Raw genomic sequence first — 20,450 nt, 5'->3', positions numbered from 1 at the left:
TTGGATTTTCTATGTCGCTAGTTGTTACAGGTGAGTGTCAGACTGTGTATTGCTAGTGTTATACATTTTTACCCAGCCTACGTTTCTTCCAGTGGTCACAATTTGATCATATCCAAATTCTGTCTGTTAGTATCATTCCAAGCTTTGGGTTTGACATGATGCGTTTGGAAGGCAAATCTTAATGTTCTTAACCATTAAATGAAAGTTACCTACCTATACACACAGCTTTTATACATCCATTAGTGTAGCTTTTGTAGACTGTATGAAGAAAGGGTGTGCATGTAAGGCATGAGTTAAAATTGGACTTGTAATTCTTATGTCACCAAATATGAACTTTTAACTAATAACTGGTATATTTCTTTCTTATCACTTCACACTTATTAAAAAAATACACTATGTAAAATTAACTGCAGACATTAAAGATTGTAAAGGTATAATCCGGTTCAGTGACCTGGTTATACCGATTGATCCAGCCACTTGTCCATTTCCATATAAGCCCTTTGTCATTTCATTCTGTATATTATAAAATATAAGCACTAAGCTTGAAAAAGATAACTCGCAAACCTCTCCTCGTGATAAGAATGGCAAGATGTACATTCCAAAGGGATAGAGAATGTAGTCCTAAGTATAAGAGGTAAATAATTTCTAGTGCAAGTAACATTAAGGCATTATCTTAGGAATGAACAAAAATATTCGAGTGATTGGGTAGAAGATTGACATCCTTTAAGGCTTGTTGGGAATGGAGTTCTACAGCTATAGAACTCGAGGGCACACTATTTGATCTGTGATCCTATGATGAAATTCTGCAGGCATGGGTCTGGTAATTGATGTAGAAAAAGGAGCACAGGAAAATACATGTATATTATCCACCAAGAAAAACAATCAAGTCTATTCAAGAAGGGGGTGGTATGTTTTCATAAGATAGCTTTGTTAAGATCGTGGAAGACAGATGTTTGAGCTAGAGGCACCAGAAAACACTTTTCTGTGTATGATAAATGATTTTATTATTAAAGCACATAACTTGTGTAAATTTATGTAAGACCAGAGCAGTTCGCCGCAACGTGTCCAGTTTAAAAAAAAAATAAGTAGATTTGATTATACCTTTGCTTATACAGGTAAGTAGGAAAATATGTTGGAAAAGGAGATCAATCCTTCTTTATTTGGGTTTTGTTGGCCTGTTGGAAGACTGTGACCCAATGTTAGCTCTCTTTCTCACCAAGCCTGTGTTTCTCTGGACTATGTTGAGGGAATGCCACAGGCTTTGGTCCACTCACTGGCTCCTTGTGACTCACAGTCTGAACATGAGGAAATGTTCATTTACTTTTTCATAGTCATGGCAATGAGACCTTTTCTGTTGTTGTTGTTGTTGCCGTTGAAAGGACTGTTCTCACCTAAAGTGCCCGTTCAGAAGGTTATTTTCTGCCACAGGCAGGGAGCAGAATGTTACAACCCAGTTCCAGGCACTCCCTCTCCGTCCTGATAGCCCGGGGAAGTTGAGGTTTCTCAGTGGCCAGGAACACAGCGGCTTCACATGATGGAGATGAGCTCTGTTAATTAGCCGTTTCAGGATTCTTAATGCCCATGGCTTTGGAAACCCTTGTTAACCCGCAGAGGGAGGAGACAAGCTGGAAGCAGCTGGATTCCAGCCTGAATGTATTATAACCCATTTCAATAACACCTGATCTTTCCAAATCCGTGTTCAGGATCTGTTGAAAATGATAGTTGACTTAAGTTGTTCTCGGTGACGCATCCAGGCATCCAGGAGATTGCAATTCAAGGCTTCTTGAAGCCACAGAAACAAGAGAGCAACAGAAAAGAACTGATTAGTAGAATGTTCTGAACACACACGGCCATCTTCCAGTGGCTGGGGTAGAGGAAGAGAGAACCCAAAGGTCACACAGGGTACCCAGGAAGTCTGCCTTTCTCTCTTAAGCAAATCGAGAGACACCTCCCTACCACCACACATTGTAATCACGGCTCAAAGCTGGCATTCAACAGACTCATAATTCCTCTGAGTACAATTCTTGTGGCATAACCTGACCAACCACATAAAACCTGATGAAGAAAACAACCGTTGTCATTGACAACCAGTGCAGGAATTGCATCACAAGTAAACCACATACTTTCTGCCACAGAGAAGGCTGGAGTACTGCAAAGCTAGGCAGTGTCCTTTGGCTGTGAATGGGATTAAAACATTTTTAAATGCATATATGAAGGTCCAGTGATTTTGTATCTGTGACAGAAATGTAGTTATTATATCCCCAAAACCCTACACCTAAAAGCTAATAAAAATTGCCTACATCAAGTTTAAGAAAAGAAGCAAAATTTAACGATGCTTCCATTCTTTCTCATAGAATCCACTGCAAACTAATCTGTTTCAAGATAACACTTAAAACAGTCTCCTGTCTTGCAGACTGGGTATAAATAGTGATTGTACTCTCTCATATCCATCCTCTGAAATAATACCAAGAGGTGAAGGTGGCTCGCACTGGCTCGCTACTCTTGACTGCTGTGTGGTGGACCACTGTCTGAGATGTCAGTGGCCCTATGTTGTTTGGACGTTTGCATACAATACATTCCTGGAAGTCACTAAGTGTCCAGTGAATGCTTGTTGGCTGAATGGCTGAGTGGGCGAAGGAAGGGCTGGTCTTTAGGAGTATTCTAGTAAGGATTTTACCATAAAGAATCATCCGCTAGTCACAAGTGAAAGCTACATTTACTTAAACTTGAGGACAGCAGCCAGTCCCTGCTGTACTCTCGTTCATTAACTTTTATGCTTACTAAATAAGAAAATATGACTGTAGGAAATTAATAATTTGTGGCCCACTCAGAGACCAGAATGCCTTTGTGGCAAACAAAAAATTCCCAAGTAGTAGTTCCCTTTTAATGCTACCCTCTGAAGACTTGAATTGGGTGCCATAAAAATTATTATAAACTCCTTTGCTTTCTCTTTAATTTTTACAATTCTACATATATATGTATATATAATATGACTATATAGAGTATATATGTACACAAATATGAATACATAATATCATACATATATTTGCATATGTATGTAAATATATACATATAGTATATTATCGTTACATCCTCCTGACTAACCTCTTCTGTCTTCCCCCTCCCTGAACCCTTTCATCTTTCCAATTATTCTCTTATTTTCTTTCTTTCTTTTTTAAATTTAATTTAATTATTTTACTTATTCACTTTACATCCCACTCACTGTCCCCCTTCCCATTATCCCCTCCCACAATCCTTCCCCCAACCCTATCTCCCCTTCTTCTCTGAGCAGGTGGGGGTCCCCTGAGTATTCACCCCCCCCCTGGTACTTCACCCTCTGCAAAACTAGGTGCTTCCTCTCCCACTGAGGCCAGACAAGGCAGCCAAGCTAAAAGAACACACCCCATGCTCTTGCTTATTTTCAATGCCTTTCTCCTTGAGTTCAGTGGTGGGGATTGGTTGTATGAGCATGGGTGGGGCTGTTTGCTAGATCATTTCTAACTTGCCAGTGTTTTAAAAGAAGACAGCAATGCCCTTTCTCCTGGTGACTAGCTTAAAGCATTTTTTTTGCAAGATTCACTCCTTTAAAATTGGATTCTCCAAATACTGTAGCACTTTTATCTTAGTAGTAACCTCAAAATTTTTTTAAGATACTAACATTAAGTCTAATTAGCTAAACAAATGTTAAGCTAATTAAAAGAACACTCCAGTTCCCTCCATACTGATCTTTCAGTGCATGCTCCAGCCTGCTCTAGTTGCCTTTCCTTACAACCTACTGTTGGGACCTGCACAACTCACCTTTTCTCTCTTTTGCGTCAACCTGAAAGAAGCGAGCGGAAGTTGAACCCCTTGCACACTTAGAACATCATTCCTGCAATTATCCTTCCTCTCAAGCTGCGTCCACAAGTGCCTAAGGAACTTTTACAAGTTCAAATGCCAAAAATCCCCCAAACTTTGGGTGATTGGGCTTTGAATGTGAAAGTTGCTCTTGGGACTCTCTAACCTGTGCTTTATCGCTGTCTGAAGTGATGAACATTTCACAGTTTCAAGACTGTGTGATTCCTTATCTTCAAGTCCTTGTAGTGTTTTCACGTAAAAACAGTACATGAATCCAGACCCTAACAGCCTATTATCATCTGCATATGCCGTGTCTCTCCAGAGGATTTCTCACTTAACCATATTTGTATTGAATACTCAGTAAGCCCTATGGCGTGACCCTAGACCTACCCATTCCCTCTTCAATAGTGGAACAGAGCTCTTAGAAATAAATCAGCAATGCATAGAAGATAAAAAAACAAACAAACAAACAAAAAAAACAAATGTAGAAACTCTAAAGCAACATCTAAGAATCAATCAGATCAACAGCTTTAAGAGAAGGAAGGAGAGCAGGCTCTTGAAGTTAGAGGCTTTCCCAATGCACAGTAGGCAACGGTGTATTAAAACTGACTACTAATGATCTAACAAGCACATCTTTTCAACTGTTCTGGAATTCAGTAAGCTGGTATGACAACCAGTTATTTAAATTATATACACACTCAGTTTAGTAAATTTTCAACAGAGATCACACAAAATAACTGTGAACTCGTCACTTCCTATCACTTGATGCTTTGCCTATCCTGAGGCTGCTTGCCAGTTGTGCCACTATCAGGTGTCAGATCGCTATGTCGCCATCTTTAAATTGTGCAGGTAACTTTTGTACCAAAGATACCACCATGCACCACAGTAGGTCAGAGACTGCACCTGGTTTTGTGGATTGCATAGACTTAGAAAAGTGTCAGGAATGTGTTTATTACGCAAATTACTGTCTATTTAATCTCAATAGCTATTGAGCTGTAAAGAGTACAAAAGAGGAGGAAATGGTTTTCTGGAGTTTGAAGACCGTGCCACAAAGAATTTCCTTGGCCAATGAAGAAAGAGTGGAGTAACAACCTATTTACTTTGTCATCTCGGTTTTCTCTTATGAACACCAACCCATATGACAAGCAGCCCGGAGAACCTCATTCTCTCCAATGATGGCTTTGGCTCATGTCCCCCTGTGGCCACCTCCCTGCCCTGCTCTTTCAGAGAACAAAGCTGACTCCCAGAGACTTGGTTCTTCTCAGGCTTGAGGGCAAGCTAGGCAGTCAAGAAGATTCCTGGTCAACTGTCCTTGTCTTGAAAAGAAGTTAGACGCATGTAATTAGCATAACGCTCCCAAGACCATCTCCCCAAGGCCCTCGCCTGTGTGACATTTCTTAGCTGAAGGTCAGGTCCAGTGTCTAAATAGAAGTCTCTGGTTTGAGGGTCAGGATCCTGGGGGAGACTCTCCAGCCCCAGGACAGACCCAGGCGGTGCCTCTGTAGATGTACAGAGCAGAGAATCACTCTTAATCTCTGCTTATACACTGTCCAGTAGGTGTCATGAGGTTCTAAGACTGTGTCTGGTTATCTTGAGAGAGTGATGTCACTGGGTTTCTGTATCCATGCAGCCATAGATGTAGTGGGGATCTTGGCTATGCTACTTACACATGTCTGAAAGGCATTTTTTATTATGCTCATTACAGTTCTTTAATCACGTAAAACAATTACTGAGGATAAAGGAGAAGTATGCCTTCTCTCAGGCCAATACAGTGAGCCTCCCATTTCAGGCCTCACCTAGGAACTGGTGATTATTTTCAAGGAAAGCACTTTACACACAGACACACAAAGAGTGGTAGAGTTCTAGTCAGGCACAAAGACTTGAACACTTCTGTGTGTAGGCCAGGCTAAAGGCTCACAGCACAATCTATCTTTATTACAGCAAGAGTGATTTAAAGCATGATTTACTGAATAGTGCCTGAACATTACAGAAAGAAGAAAGTTAATGCCTTTCCTTTCTCCAGTGCCTTCTGTAATGCGAAGATACCATCACACTAGAGACACCGCAGGGAAATGCTTGGTCAAGTGAAATTGCTAAAGAGCTAAAACTGAACGCAGCCCTGGAAGTGCAGGGAAATGTAGCTGGAGCTTTAATGTTGGCCCCTGATGCTTTCATTAATTCCCGTTATGCTAAGAAAAATAGAGGCTGTTCTTGAAGGACAAAGGGGCTTTGGCAGTGAGCACAGGAAAATGGATGAGGCCGAGGAGTAGAAAGAAATGTGGGGACATAAGCACTGTGATTGGTAGTGTCTGCAAAGTCATTAAAAATTTGACAACTTTTATGAACATTTTAAAAATGCAGATATCCTGGCACTTAACAGCCTGACTTCCAACTGTCTATTACAAAAAAAATTACTGGGGTCTGGGGAGATGGCTCAGTGCTTAGGAGCACTGAGTTCAATTCCTAGCAACCGCATGGTGGCTCACAACCATCTGCAACAGGATCTGATGCCCTCTTCTGGTGTGTCTGAAGACAGCAATGGTGTACTCACATGCATAAACAAATAGATCTTTAAAAAAAATAATCTACAATATATACCAAGGACTTACAAGGCTGCTGTTTTAAAGTGAAACCCGGGAAATCAAAACATCCTTCCAATGGCCGATGGTCAGTCTGAACTAGCACGTGTCAGTTAAAAATAGCAAAGGAGATCTTTGCTGTGGCACAAAACGAAGTTGCCAAAGGATCATGACACACGACACCATGGCTTTTATGGAAGACTCCAAAAACATTTCTTCATAAGCACATAATTATTCCTGACAGCACATGGCCTGATACTCACTGTCTGATAATGTAGCCACGGGCCTCATAAGCCCGTCTACGTCTAGAGCAATGCAATCAGATTAAAATGTAAAATTCAGTTCCTTTCTACCCTGATTTCATTTTTATGCTAATTTGAGTTTATTTTGGCTGGGGAACCCTACAATGGAGATGGAAGTAAATTCTGAGAGATAATAATAACCAGGCTACCTACGTGGAAGGCCAAGTTGTGTAATAGTGTGCCATAGGAACTGTAGATTTTTCTGGAAACTTAAATTTCCTCATGGTAGAGATAAAGTATATGTTACATAGACATCTTAAGATGAATACATTGGTAGGATTTAGAAAGTGTTGTCCATTTTTCAGTTGATAGATTAGTGTTAGTTGATTGGGGCTCACTGTCTTCATGTTGTTAACTAAAAGTAAACACAGTTAATACAAAAATAAGTTGTTCCCAGCCATTTCCTCAGGACCTCCCTACTGAGCAGTTTACTCTCTTCCAGGCACGTAACGTCCAGGATCCTGGTCAACTGAGGCATATCCAGAGCTGCTCCACTCTGGGGTGACAAGCACACTTTTCTGCCGCACACTGCTTTCTCCTGTTACTGATTCAATAATTACTGGTTGACTGCATATACTTAAAGATTATAAGTCATAGTTGTGAGGCTTCCTGAAATATATATTCTTGAAGGCTTAGTATAAAGTGATTTATATTTACTTTGTTAGGACTTACAATATTAATTTCAGAAAGACACTGGTATCTCCAGTTCTGTGGCACAGTACTTTCCTGGTGTAGGTGGCACTTCACTTAGTCTCCAGGGCTACTAAAACATGACAATCATTTCAGAAGAAGGTCAGATTGCTACACATACTTTAGCAATCGTTTGAGCACTTTGAGGTCAGGATAACTTGTTGTAAATCACTAGAAAGAAAAACATGTGCCCATTTACACAGCTACCCAGAGACTGACCATAAAGTGAGTATTAGGAACATGACGGGAGCACTTGTTGTGAAAATTATTTAATATTAAGTGGGGGTTTCTACCCTGCCTTTCATCATTCAATTACCAGATAAAAGACACAAAACCTTTATATTTATAATAAACCTTTAAAACACTAAAGCTGGGCAAATATCAGCCCCTTTAACCTATTAGGATCTACTTCCCAATCAATAACCATGAATTATAACTTGCCATATTACATCTGGGCTGCCCTCAGTGCCGGTTGGTCAGTCCTTGTAGCCATGGTTTCATGATTCTCCTTCTCCTCTCTCCATCTCCTCTCTCTTCCCTCTTGTGATCCTACCTCTAACCCCAAGCCTGGGAACCCAAACTTTGCCTACCTCTCTTCTGCCCAGATGTAGTCTGTAGGAAACGTCACTCAACCAATAGTTTTAAATTAAGGAACATTAAGCATCAATTGCTGTATGTAAGAGTTTCCTTGACCCTGGATGGGCAGCCAGACTTGGGGGCCAGTGTTTAGCATTGCAATAGATAGCAACTGGCAAAACCTCCACAGCATCCTTTCTTGATTAATTGATAGAAATTTAATGACTGGTGAGCCTTGTTGGTAACTGTCTTTTGCCGTGGTTCATACTACAAAGGAAGAGTGTATACTCCAGCTCACAATGAGGCTGAATACTGCCTCTTATGAACTGAATCATATTTTTAGAATATAACAAAGGGTATGCGTGTGTAGGAGGTTATCATGTAATTATATTGTCTTCATAATTACTCCTGCCACTGGGATGAAATTCTCTGACCAATGCAACTTAAGGGACAAGGGCTCATTTTGGCTCACCAGTCAAGGTTGTAGTCTATCGTTGCAAAGGGGTCACAGCGACAATAGATTGAGACAGCTGGTCATTGGTGTCTCTGTGTCCATAGTGAAGAAGCTGAGAGCCGTGAATGTCAGTGTTCAGCTCAGCTCCCTATTTCTATGGTCTATGATGGCCATGCCAGCAAAGGTGTTCCTTAAAATGAGTCTTTATACCCCAAATTAACTTAATCTAGAATATTTCTCACAGGCCTACTTTACAAACACAGTCACGCACACATGCACACAGACACGCACGCACGCACGCAAGCACTCACGCACACACACTCACACACTCACACACAAGCAGGCCTAAAGACTTGTTTAGATCCTGCCAAGTTGACAATCTCATATTTATATCAGAGCTAAATTAAATGTATTTAGTAATTAGAATATCAGGAGATGATCAAACACTGTAGAAATGGCCGAATGCAAAGAAAGAGCATCAATGAACTCCAAGTTACTGTTTTCATTGTGTAGACATCACTGACTATTTAGCCTGACTTAGTCTCCTGTGTATAGATAGTGAGTAATGCTTTTGGTCTGTGGGCAGTCTATGAACCACCTAAATAATCTGAAAATTTAGAATCTTATCTCTCTTGCCTGCTACACTAAAGCGATTCTGCATAATGGTCTCCAGGTGATTCTGAAGTCGGAAAAACATTATAACTATTATGGCCTTAAGCTGTCTTTATATGCCTTCTATCCAGCAGTATCTTCTCATGCAAGATAGTCTTTCATTGGCTTAGTATATGGCATAGCAGGCTATCCACTCTGCTGGCTTCTAGCTCTCAGGCCCCCTCTCACAACCTCTATGAAGGTTAGAGTTTTTACCTATAGAAAATAACTGAAGAGTAGGGAGGACATAGCTTAGAGAATGAGCATTGTAATAACCAAATCCAAAGGAAGCTAGAACAAAGGAAGTACCCAGACCGCCATTCAATGTAGTTCAGCCTGTGTAATCAGAAGAAGCTGTTTGTGTTTGTCCAATGTAAGTTAGAAACAGCTAGCCTACTGTGGGACATACTTTAGGAAATGCAAGTTTAGAGTCTCTTAATGCCTAAAAGGCCAATTAAACCCATGATGTTCTGAAAATCTGATATTATGTAACCGTGAATATACCTCTCTCTCTGTAGCTTTACTATTTTAGAAGTAAAACAATACTTTGATTCCAAATATTAAATTAACTCAGGCATTGCTCTCCCACTCTGTCTCCTCAGCTGTGACTCAGATGTCAGAACAATTTTTTTATCTAGTTAGGGAAGAAATTTTCACAGGTTTCGAGGCCATGATAACATTGGTAAGCCACCTGCATACTGTATGGTACTGTTCCGTCTTCCATCTTGTGTTTCCTAAACACTGAACATAGCTCTTAAAGCAACCTCTGTGGTGTACAGTAACCCCAGGTACTAGTGCCATGCTTCTGTTGATAATGTGTTTTGAGTCTCACATTCTAGAAACTTATAACCAAACGCAAGGACCTAATATTTAAGGCTTTTGTTCTTATATATGAAAGCATCTTTTTCTGGTAAATATGTTTTTTTTAAGACAGCTCTATTGAGACATAATACACTTGTCACACAGTTTACTCATTGAATATATACACTGAACACTACATTGTATTTTATTTGTTTGTTTCATTTTTATTATTTTGAGACAGGCTTTCTCTGGGTTTCCCTGTCCTGGAACTCACCTTATAGACTAGACTGACTTCAAACTCAGAGATCCACCTACCTCTGCCTCTTGAGTGCTGGGACTAAACTTGTGCACCACCACACCAAGCTAAACTGTTTATTTTTGAGGCTTAAAAAATCTAAGTAATAGGACCTTAGATTGGCAAATGTAGGCTGAGAGACTGAATGGCGCTCACAGTGAGATTGGGGAATTGGGAATAATTCCCTGCTTTGACAACGCCTTATGTTAGTGTCCCCTCTAAACAATGGATTCCAGACCACTCCCTATGCTTATGTATGAAATTGCTATCCTTTAAATGGGTCTTCTTTCTAAGATTATTATTTACATATGTTGAATAATTCTAACTGCAATTATATGTCACTAAATATAGATACTTGTGCTGAAATATTCTATCTCTTAAGAACCAGAACCCCCCAAAAAGAATGACTGTGGTAAATGTTGGTAAATGTTATCTATGGATCATGGAAAGTTTACAAATTACATTACACTAATTTTAAAAAAGATCCTAAAAACTATTTTTTTTGTGAGGTGGATGTGTGGTAGACAAAGAGAGATGGAGAGATGAGAAAACAGGCTTATTGCTGTTGGGTTTTTAGTGGATTTCAATGTGATTGTATTATATTCCTCTGGCCTTAGGATACATAATAGATTATGCTCATTTTCATAGTCAACTATAATATGAGGGCATGAGGAAAAACATAAACACTTCCTTATTCTTATGCACTGTCACTAAGAACAAAGATTCTAATGGTGGGCCCAGGAGTTTCTGTGTCTCGCGACAAGGAACCACTAGAACTCTTAGGTTTGACTCTAGGACATTTTGTGATGATGTCTTGATGTGCATGACCTTGAGGAAGAGAATAACTTTTCTTTTTATATAAGCTTTATCACCGTCAGAACGTAAGCCATGGTGTCTGCTTCCCTGGAGTGCTGGTCCAACTGAGTGATGAAGGGCAGTGCTGATGAGTACTAATGTTTCCTGCACTCATGCCCAGTCCTCTTCAGTGATTCTGTAGGATAGGGTTGACACTCTTCAGATAATGGGTGTTGGGTATGGGATATTGGACATTTGAAATCTACAGTTGAATTCAAAATGCTTCATTATTCCTTCTACTGATGGAAAAAAACCCTTCAGATATAAAAATATGATATGATAAACTTCGGGGCCATCAAAACCCACTGTCATTTTTGAGGTCTGAGTAGTATTCAGAAGGGTCATTCTGGAGTTTGTTTTAGCAACTAGGAATGGCTGTTTCTCGAAGCCTTGTTTAAGTAGATGTTTCCCTGGGGAAAGGAAGAAACACTAATTTAAGTTACATTGTTGTTTTCCCTCAGACATGCAGAAACCATGCCACTTTAATGTTATTGAGACAGTGTCCGATCCAATGTTAACTTTTAAACAAGGTGATGAAATGCTCTCTAATACTTGGATTAATCTGGGAACATTCAATGGGATTGATCATTTCATTAAAATGAACCAGGACTGCACTGCATAGCAAAAATATAACTAACAAAGCGAGCACACGCATTCATCTTACTCAACGAGTTCTAAACACCTGGAAATGGTAGCACATTTTTGATGCTTAACTAGGTGGGCCTTAATTAGTGGTATGTATAATTGAGTATACTAAGAAATATCCAATCAATTTGACTTCATTATTTCATTGTGTGCTTACATAAAGTCAATGAGCAAATCTGAACAATTAGTGCCTCATTAACTGTTTTTCTCTTACAAATTCACATTGAACAGACTTCAAAAATCATCATTTTCCAAATTATAAAATAGGTTGCTGCCAGATTAGCCACATTTAAACCTCACTATATGTTACCTACTCAACTACAGGTGCTTTTCCTTTGTTTCTTTGTTTCTTTCCTCCTTTCTTCCTTCCTTCCTTTCTTTCTTTTTAAATTTAGCAAAGAATCTAAAAACCTAACATCTTTTCCTCCTTAAACTGCTTTCTCTGTCTAGGCTGTTGTCACCCTTTCCATGTACTATGTTTTAGCTTTTGGCTCAAGCACTGCTTCCTATTCATAGTTCTCTATCTGTTTAGCGTTTCAATACTCTTTTCATCCTGTTAAACAAATCGCTCTGATGGTGAATTTGATATTTCACACTTATTTTTTCATTGATAGGATGGTGTATATCACTCATTTTTAAATAGATACTTTTAGTGTCATTATGGTGAAGCCACTGGGGAAATGGCTGGGAAGAATATGGAGTTCAGAGGGAAGGAATGGGGCGAAGGAAGGTGTTAGGTAAGTAGACTCACAGTTCGTTGTGCATAGGTCTGAAACTGTCAAGAAAGAAAGAAAAAAAGGCTAGAGGGGAACCTTCAGCTGTGATGAGCACTAGCTACTCTTCTGGAGAGCCTGGGTGCATTCCCAGCACTCACATGATGGCTGACCATTGCCTGCAACTCCAGTTCCTAGAGATCTGATGTCCTTTTCTGGCCTCAAAAGGCATAGACATATATGCCTGCAAAATATCCATACAAATGAAGTCAACAAGAAAAAAAAGGGAGAGAGGAGAGAGGAGAGAGAGAGAGAGAGAGAGAGAGAGAGAGAGAGATCTATCTAGCTAGCCTAAATGATGAACGATTTTAAAAGCTCCATTCCACAGAATTCTGCTATGCTTTTAGAGGCAGGGACATTATAATTGTGCCATCGTAATTTTCAGTGACATGAACCCCGAATGTGGTAAACTGTGGTGAAAGTTTAAGATGGTGTTTGGCAAAGTGGAAAACTACTGTGGGCTTCAATTAAAATGCCATCACATTAAAGGAGTACAGGTATATAGATGGAAAAAAAAACCACTCAGGAATTCCACCTCCAGCTGCCCGGCGTCCACAAGAACTCCCTGACTTGGCAGGAGCCACAGGTCGTTGCAGTGAATGTTCTGAGTGCAGCCAAGGGCAGATCTGCTGTTAACTAGAACAAAAATTTGGGGCACTTAGGGGCCCATTATTCTCCCTAGTAGTAGTCATAGTTTTATCAATATCAGATCAGCTTTCCTATCAACGCAGTGTGGCATAAAGTCAAGATGAGAGGCTGGTACATGGTAGGTACAGATTTAAATCCCAAGTATACCACAGCCGAATGATTATGACCTCCAGCCCTATGGTCCTAGCCATATAATAGTGGTTCTCTTAGGGTGACTGTAGGAATCAAGTGAAATAAAATGCAAAATTCCAGGTACATGACTGATATCTACTAAAAGTTAATTTTGGTTTTAGGGACTACTTATAGAATGCTCATTCTGTACTAGATACTTCCTTACTCTCTCTCTCTCTCTCTCTCTCTCTCTCTCTCTCTCTCTCTCTCTCTCTCTGTGTGTGTGTGTGTGTGTGTGTGTGTCTGTGTGTGTGTGTGTGTGTCTGTGTGTGTGTGCTTGTATGGATGCTGGAAGTTGGTATTTGTTGTGCTCCTATATCTTTCTCCACTTTATTCTTTGAATCAGGATCTCTCATTGAACCTTAACCTGGAGCACCCTGGCTCTGCAAGAGTAGCAGGCCAGTGAGCGCAAGGGACTCCTTCTGTCTCTACCTCCTCAGTGTTAGGATTGCCTGTGCACACAACCGTACTTGACATTTATTTACTTCTTCTTCTTCTTTTTTTAAAATGCGAGTGCTATACATCTGAGCACAAGTCCTCATACTTGTATTGTCCAACCAGGTCATTCCCCATCCCCAGGACCCTTGCTGTATTTTTCCCCACACGTTATTATGCAGACATGACCACTACCCTTCTTTCCAAATAAAGGACTAAGATACCAAAATAATAAAGAAAGCACAGAAGCTCAGCTGGGCTTCATATCAGGCTTTTCCATTGCAAACAGAGCCGACACACTCTTAACTATTATTTCGAATAGCCTCACCCATTCTATTTCCATTGAGTACATCCCATGGGCAATCTGCATGCAGTCTCACTTCAATGCATATTTACCTAATTAAAACAAACTCTGGAGAAGCAAACAATGCTGTTTAGTCAAGTATAAATCATTTTAATTTGTCCATTCTTTTGACTGGACCACATCATTGTTTCCGTTCAATTGTGGGAAACCCAGGGCTCACCTGAATACTGGCACACTTAATTTGTCCCAGAACCTTCATAAATCGTGCCTTCTTTGTTTTATAGTTTACAAATAATTAACAAAGTAGCATGTTTTAGAGCACTTTGGAAAGGACCCCAAATATATAGAATTTTTTTTTGAAGATTTACCAAGAGGTATGTGGGAAAAGTGAATGCTATCTGCTGTTCCAAGCATGGGTAGTCATGGTGTTATCCATGCATTTCACCTATGCTCAAATTTCCACCTGCTGAAATCTAAGGCCTTGTTTGGCTGGTACAGTGAGTCTAAGATTTTCCCTAGTGCTAATTTTTAAAGGATAGGTTGCAGATTGCTCTTGTTGGAAGAGAGCTCTTTGACCCCAGCTTTACTATAAAGAACACCATTGTTTTATTCAAATGCTCTTCCCATTCACTTCTCTTCATCAGTAAACAATTTGCTACTCCTAAGGCAGCAATCTTCAAGTGTGATTTCACTACACTGTGGGATTGTCTTAGTAGTTCCAAGGGACTAGCAGAGAATTCTCAAAACAGAATTAAGTTTTTATTTCTAGAAAGCAGCACGCAATATGTCATTTGGAGAATTCGCAGGAGTAGGGGTAACTAGGAGGTGGAACTAATGACAGCCATCGATGTGGGGATCTTTGAAGATACCCTCAGTCTTGCAACTATACAATAACCAAACACCCCCAACCCCACCATGCCCCAGGGCAGTGGGAGATTGGCCAAACACCTTCACCAGGCTTGGTCCGTGTCTAACCACAAGGCTTGGTGAGATCTGAATAAACTATTGCTCTTCCAGTTTAACTAAATCGTAATAATCAGCAGTGAGCCCTATCCTTATGAGCATGGCCATCGAGGGCCATTTAGGTGAAGAATTTCTTAGCAGCCTCATCTGGGGTCACTGAAAGCAAGAATCAGGATCTAGATGAGCCTAAACATAATGATTTTTGCCAAAAAGAGCCCACGATTTTTGATAATATGTCTTTATTTGGTCACTTAGTATCTACTTAGCACTAGACTTTAAATATCTCCTGGCCCAAGTATTTTCGTCTAGTCCTTTTTCTGTCAAATGTGTTACCCTTCCTATCCGTCCTTAGAATATAAACTCCTGAGGCCAAGGGCAGTGTCAAGCTATTCTTCATTGATATGCACACAGTGTGTACACAGGCTTAGGGCCATCTACTGGGTTATAGACCATAATGGATTTTATATTAATTTTTTAACCTCATGCTTTTGTGTCTTTAAGGTTTTCTTCATCGCACATGCACATGATTCTTAGAGTATTTTTCTGTAATTGATCAAACAGCTTTCTGAGCATTCTGCTGTAGTTTTCTAAGCATTGTTTTCTTTTAAAAATGAAATCAAAATAAATTTCTTGAGGGCAAGCACTGTATAGCTATATAGCCATTTTATCTAACTCTTAATGTAATTTTTAGCTTCTCAGCTTACTTTATATAAATATAAATATGTATACATATATATACATATGCATGTATGTACCTATACTTTCAAAATAATTATTGTAGTCACATGCACATGTAAGAAGGATTAAAGTGTGTTATGTTTTATATTTCACTGAAGAATGTTGTCATTTAATGTTGCAGATTATGAAAACCTTTTATACTGATAGCAGATTTTTAGGGATGAATTAAGTAAAAAAAAAGAAACTTAATTCTTCACGTTTTAGTCTTTGCATGAGGCATTCAAATTAAACCATGGTGAATGTGTCCTAGTGAATCGGTACAGGCATACCATCGGCAGAGATGGATCAAGTAGCTGGCCTTAGGTTTTGCTGAGCAGAGAACTTCAGAGCATCTTTTCCATATCTCTAACATTCAAAAGGCAAAGACTTAACTTTTAAGGTACAGCAGGGCTGGGGAGAAGTGTGGGGACACTTACAGTTAGCAGAAACTATAGAACTTTTCATGTCATAGCTTCTCACAGTCCCCCATGCCCAAACACTGTCTCTAATTATTTAATGTCCTTCCACTTTGGGGGGAGGGGCTGGATGTATTCTGTAGCTCCTCAAAGAGTTGTTTTTTCAGGTATAAAATAATCTGAGGTCCTCCAAAAGTCACCAGGGAGTTGGAGATAACCCTGTGCCAGGTTCCTGTTCTTTTAAAACAGGTTTTATTGCCTACTTACTCATATTAACATTTTCTTCATTTTAATTTACTCTCTTCCGGTAAGAATATACTTTCTTTTCTTCATTTCAAATGTTCCCTAAATAAGTTTACTGACGCTGTATTTTTCACAAATTAAAATATTCTTTTAAAAGAAAATATGAAATGCTTGGTTTATTTTACCCTCTTGTGGTTGAATACATCAAGTAAACATAACATATATAACAATTGAAACCTTAATTTTTTTTTAACCATTTCTATGAAAATAACCTGTTCCTCGCAGGAGGAGGCGAGTTTAACTACAAAGGGATTACAAACACGTTTGTGGGTCTGAATAGTGTTGCTTGGTGCCTTGAAAGAACCATAATTAACAAGGTTGTAAAACCCAACAGTCACTCTTCGTGCCCTTCCTGTGTAGCGTTTTAAAACCTTTGGTTTGTATCTGGAGGGGGGAGTCTGTGTTATTCTCTTGTGATTTGTCTCATAGGATAACATCAGACTGACTTTAGAAGCAAGGAAACATTCCTCCTTGTCTAGCTACTAGATGTTTACTATTCCCTTATTAAAAGAAAAAAGAAAGAAAGAAAGAGAGAGAGAAAGAAAGAAAGAAAGAAAGAAAGAAAGAAAGGAAGGAAGAAAGAAAGAAAGAAAGAGGAAGGAAGCTAAAGCACTAGCAATTTTCTTTCATGAATGTAGACCACAGGGAGATAAATAACGCCTGCCTGCCTGAGAAGAAGGTCAAGTTCCAAGTTTTTCTTTCTTTTACATTCAGGAATAAGCGAACGGAAAGGCTGGCCAGAGGAGTAGCAGGCATCTGATGGTTAAGCCCTCCCCCCAGGACTCTTTATGTACATAAGCAGAAGTCACTGGAGCAGCAGCGCCGCATTAGTTCCAATAGTTTAACAGGCTGCTTTGCAGGCTGACAAAAGCCAAGCTAGCGCGGTGGCTTCCCTCCATGTTCCCTTGTCTCCCGAGCTCGTCAAGTGATCTTTGGCTGGGGCTGGGGGAGGAGGGTGACGTTGAACAGGCTTCAGCGGGGGAGTGTGCTCGCCTGGTCTACACCCAGCAGCCTGCACCGAGAGACTGAGGCAGGGGCGGAATGAACTAACAGCAGCTGGATCCGACCTGTTTCCCTGGATATTCCTCAGACTCCGGATCAAGGGACTCACTGGAAACAGGCCAGGCAACCACGTTGCCCTGGATTGGGGCCAACTGTACAAAGTTGACCAGGAAAATGGCTCAGCAAACGACAAGCCCGGACACCCTTACAGTCCCTGAAGTGGATAATCCGCATGTTCCAAACCCATGGCTCAATGAGGATCTTGTGAAATCCCTGCGGGAAAACCTGTTGCAGCACGAAAAGTCAAAGACAGCGAGGAAATCCGTTTCTCCCAAGCTCTCCCCGGTGATTTCTCCCAGGAATTCCCCCAGGCTCCTGCGCAGGATGCTTCTGAGTAGCAACATCCCCAAGCAGCGTCGCTTCACAGTGGCACATACATGGTAAGGTCTGCACCGATCCCGATCCCTGAAACATTAGCCGTACCGGTTCAGTGATTTTTGCTCCTCCTGCAGCTTTGGGGGTGGGGAGGACGATCCTCATTCCACTCCTGTGATTTATCGGAAGTAGTCTACCTCCATAGTGTGTCCCACCAATGCCCAAGTCAGGGCAGGAATCCCAGAGATAGGTAATAGGAGTGGATGCGGTGGGTGGTTCTAAGAGCTTAGTCTCTATGGCAAGTTCCTACAAGAAAACTGGATTCCAGATGTCCAAAAAGAATGTAGGTTTACTCCCATACCTAAGTAGTGGCGTTTCTTTGATTTCTTAAGCTGATAGCCTTGCCAGCTTCTCCTAACTGGCTTACTAGAGAAGACCAGAACGGAGTGGAGGGTTCTCAGACTTAGCTGTCTCCTGTGTGTAGATACCAACACAAACAGCGATGATCACAATGGTGTGTACAGATGCGTCCCCTAAAACTGCCTCCAGCTTCACTGTGTTCATAATTTTCATCATGCCTTTTCAGGAAAGAGGAGAGGGATTAGGAAGCCTGCAGGAAGTGGCAGACACCACTCCATACTCTGATCTTGTTTTTGTTTTTGTTTTTGTTTTTTTGTTTTTGTTTTGTTTTGTTTTTTTTAATTTGAATGCTTCGCATGTTTTGCATTTACATTTTCTTCATGAATATTTTATAATCTTTAAAATGGGTGAGGTTATTTTATGCACTTGCTTCCATGTATTTATTTTTTTTCTAGAGGACTTTCAATATCTTCTTGCTCTTGAAATTATCAAATACTGAACTGAAGCCATTGAGCTGCTTCCATGGAGTTTCTTCTGCCTAAGAATAAGCAGTTTGAAGTCTTGTATCTGCAGGTCCCTGGTCTGAGGTCTGTGGTGTAGGGCAAGCTAACTTTAGCCACTCCTAGGTGTTATATACTCACTACGTCTACATCTTGATAAAAATTCATGTAAAGCATGACATAACGTCACATATACTTTACATAATAAAGAGAAAGGAAGTGCGTGAGATGGGGGAACTGACTTATTTTCTACAGAGTTTTCTTAACTTAGTCAGTGTGTCTGAGTTGAAAAAAAAAAAAACAACAAAGCAAACAGAAAGAAGACACAGGAAGGATGCAGTCAGAAGCACAGGGAACCCAGCTCTGAGGAGCATGGCTGTACCAAGGGATACATTAACATAATGCACGAGAGTCAGTGACAGCACAGATCAAAGGCCTGTCACACTCAAAGACACGTCCAACCCCAGAGGGTTACTTTTTTTTGGGTTCTTTTTTTCGGAGCTGGGGACCGAACCCAGGGCCTTGCACTTCCTAGGCAAGCGCTCTACCACTGCGCTAACCCCCAACCCCCAGAGTGTTACTTTTAAATAGCTAAATGTCTGACTACGACGGGGTCCCTATTGTCTTCTAGATTCTAACTAGATGGCAAAGACTCAGTTCCATTGCGCATAGTAGTCATACAAGGGATGACTGGATTTTTTAGTGTTAAAAATTCGTATCTGGAAAATGAGTTCCTCTGAGGAAGATGCCCTTGGACAGTCTGTCAACAGTAAGCAGTGAATGAGAGGGAGGCAGGACAAACACTGTGATGCTTGGAAGGAAGGGGTTGGCTCAAGACCGGGTACTGAATGCCAGGCAGGAAAGCTAGCTAAAGGTCACGTAGAAACAGGACCAGCCTTTGGGTACCCTCTGTCTCCTTTAGAATTTATATGCCCTAAGGTTGTCTGTGTGGCTGACAGGGTAGGCCTCACTGAGCACTTGATCTCAGACTATGTGAAGCAGCCTAGAGTTCATCTGAAGGTTATAGGAGCTATTTGGACACGTTGGGTATAAGGAAGGCAGGAAATCTCATGAAAACAGGCTTTCTTCTGAAATTCACTGCACTTCCTTTCCTGGTGCTGTTTGGAAAAACTCCAAGCACATGGTTTCTACTAGTATTCCTTTCTGGCCTATCCCCTCCCAGCCAGATCAGGTGGCATTAAAAAACAAAACAAAACAAAACAGGGAAATGGAAGAGATATACATGCTATCGATCCTTAATTAACTTAGGAGGAAAGCGTTTCCCTCAGGAACTGAAACCATCCCAGAGGGAATTGGAAATAGCATCTCAATATTTTCATTTTGTTACAGTGAGCCCAAGGCTCATAATTTTACATCATGCCACAGGTATCTTCCGACAACCATGTCATCTGAGCGTCAGACTTTGCATTAAGCACAAGGCAGAATTTTTTTCAATTATTTATTCATAATTTTATTTATGAGTATGAGTTGTTTAAGTATACTCTTCAACATTTTAAAGATCTAACTCAAAGCGCACACATACACAGACACACACATACACAGACACACACACACACAGACACACACACACACACACACAATTGGTAACTAACTATAGTCACACCTCCTACTTCCTAAACCGTCAGCTACTTAAATGCATGCTTTGCATGGTCCTGCCTCACACTTTTGGCTCCTACTCATGGTATCTCATCCATTTAATGCATGTATAAATAGCATGCACTTAGCTTGGATGTTTATATCTTATGTGTAATGGTTATGAAGTTGAGCAAGAGTTACT

The 20,450-nt window shown here is 40.4% G+C and overlaps 1 protein-coding gene across 2 annotated transcripts in view; it reads left to right on the top strand.

The window, feature by feature from the left end:
* Pde4d (phosphodiesterase 4D) overlaps positions 1-20,450 on the top strand; it is a 798,677-nt gene that overhangs the window by 119,483 nt on the left and 658,744 nt on the right. Inside the window, exon 1 of one of the 2 annotated variants that reach the window (XM_032898911.1) lies at positions 17,007-17,857. The exons of the other annotated variant lie outside the window; for it this stretch is intronic. Coding sequence (XP_032754802.1) covers positions 17,592-17,857 — 266 coding nt within the window. The 5' untranslated portion in view covers positions 17,007-17,591. Of the gene's footprint in view, positions 1-17,006; positions 17,858-20,450 lie in introns of those variants that run through there. 2 annotated transcript variants of the gene reach the window in all.

This window comes from Rattus rattus, chromosome 3 (assembly GCF_011064425.1).
Source record: "Rattus rattus isolate New Zealand chromosome 3, Rrattus_CSIRO_v1, whole genome shotgun sequence".
Taxonomy (NCBI): Eukaryota; Metazoa; Chordata; class Mammalia; order Rodentia; family Muridae; genus Rattus; species Rattus rattus.
Note: the sequence above shows the minus strand (reverse complement) of the source record. Positions and strands in the feature narration are given on the sequence as shown.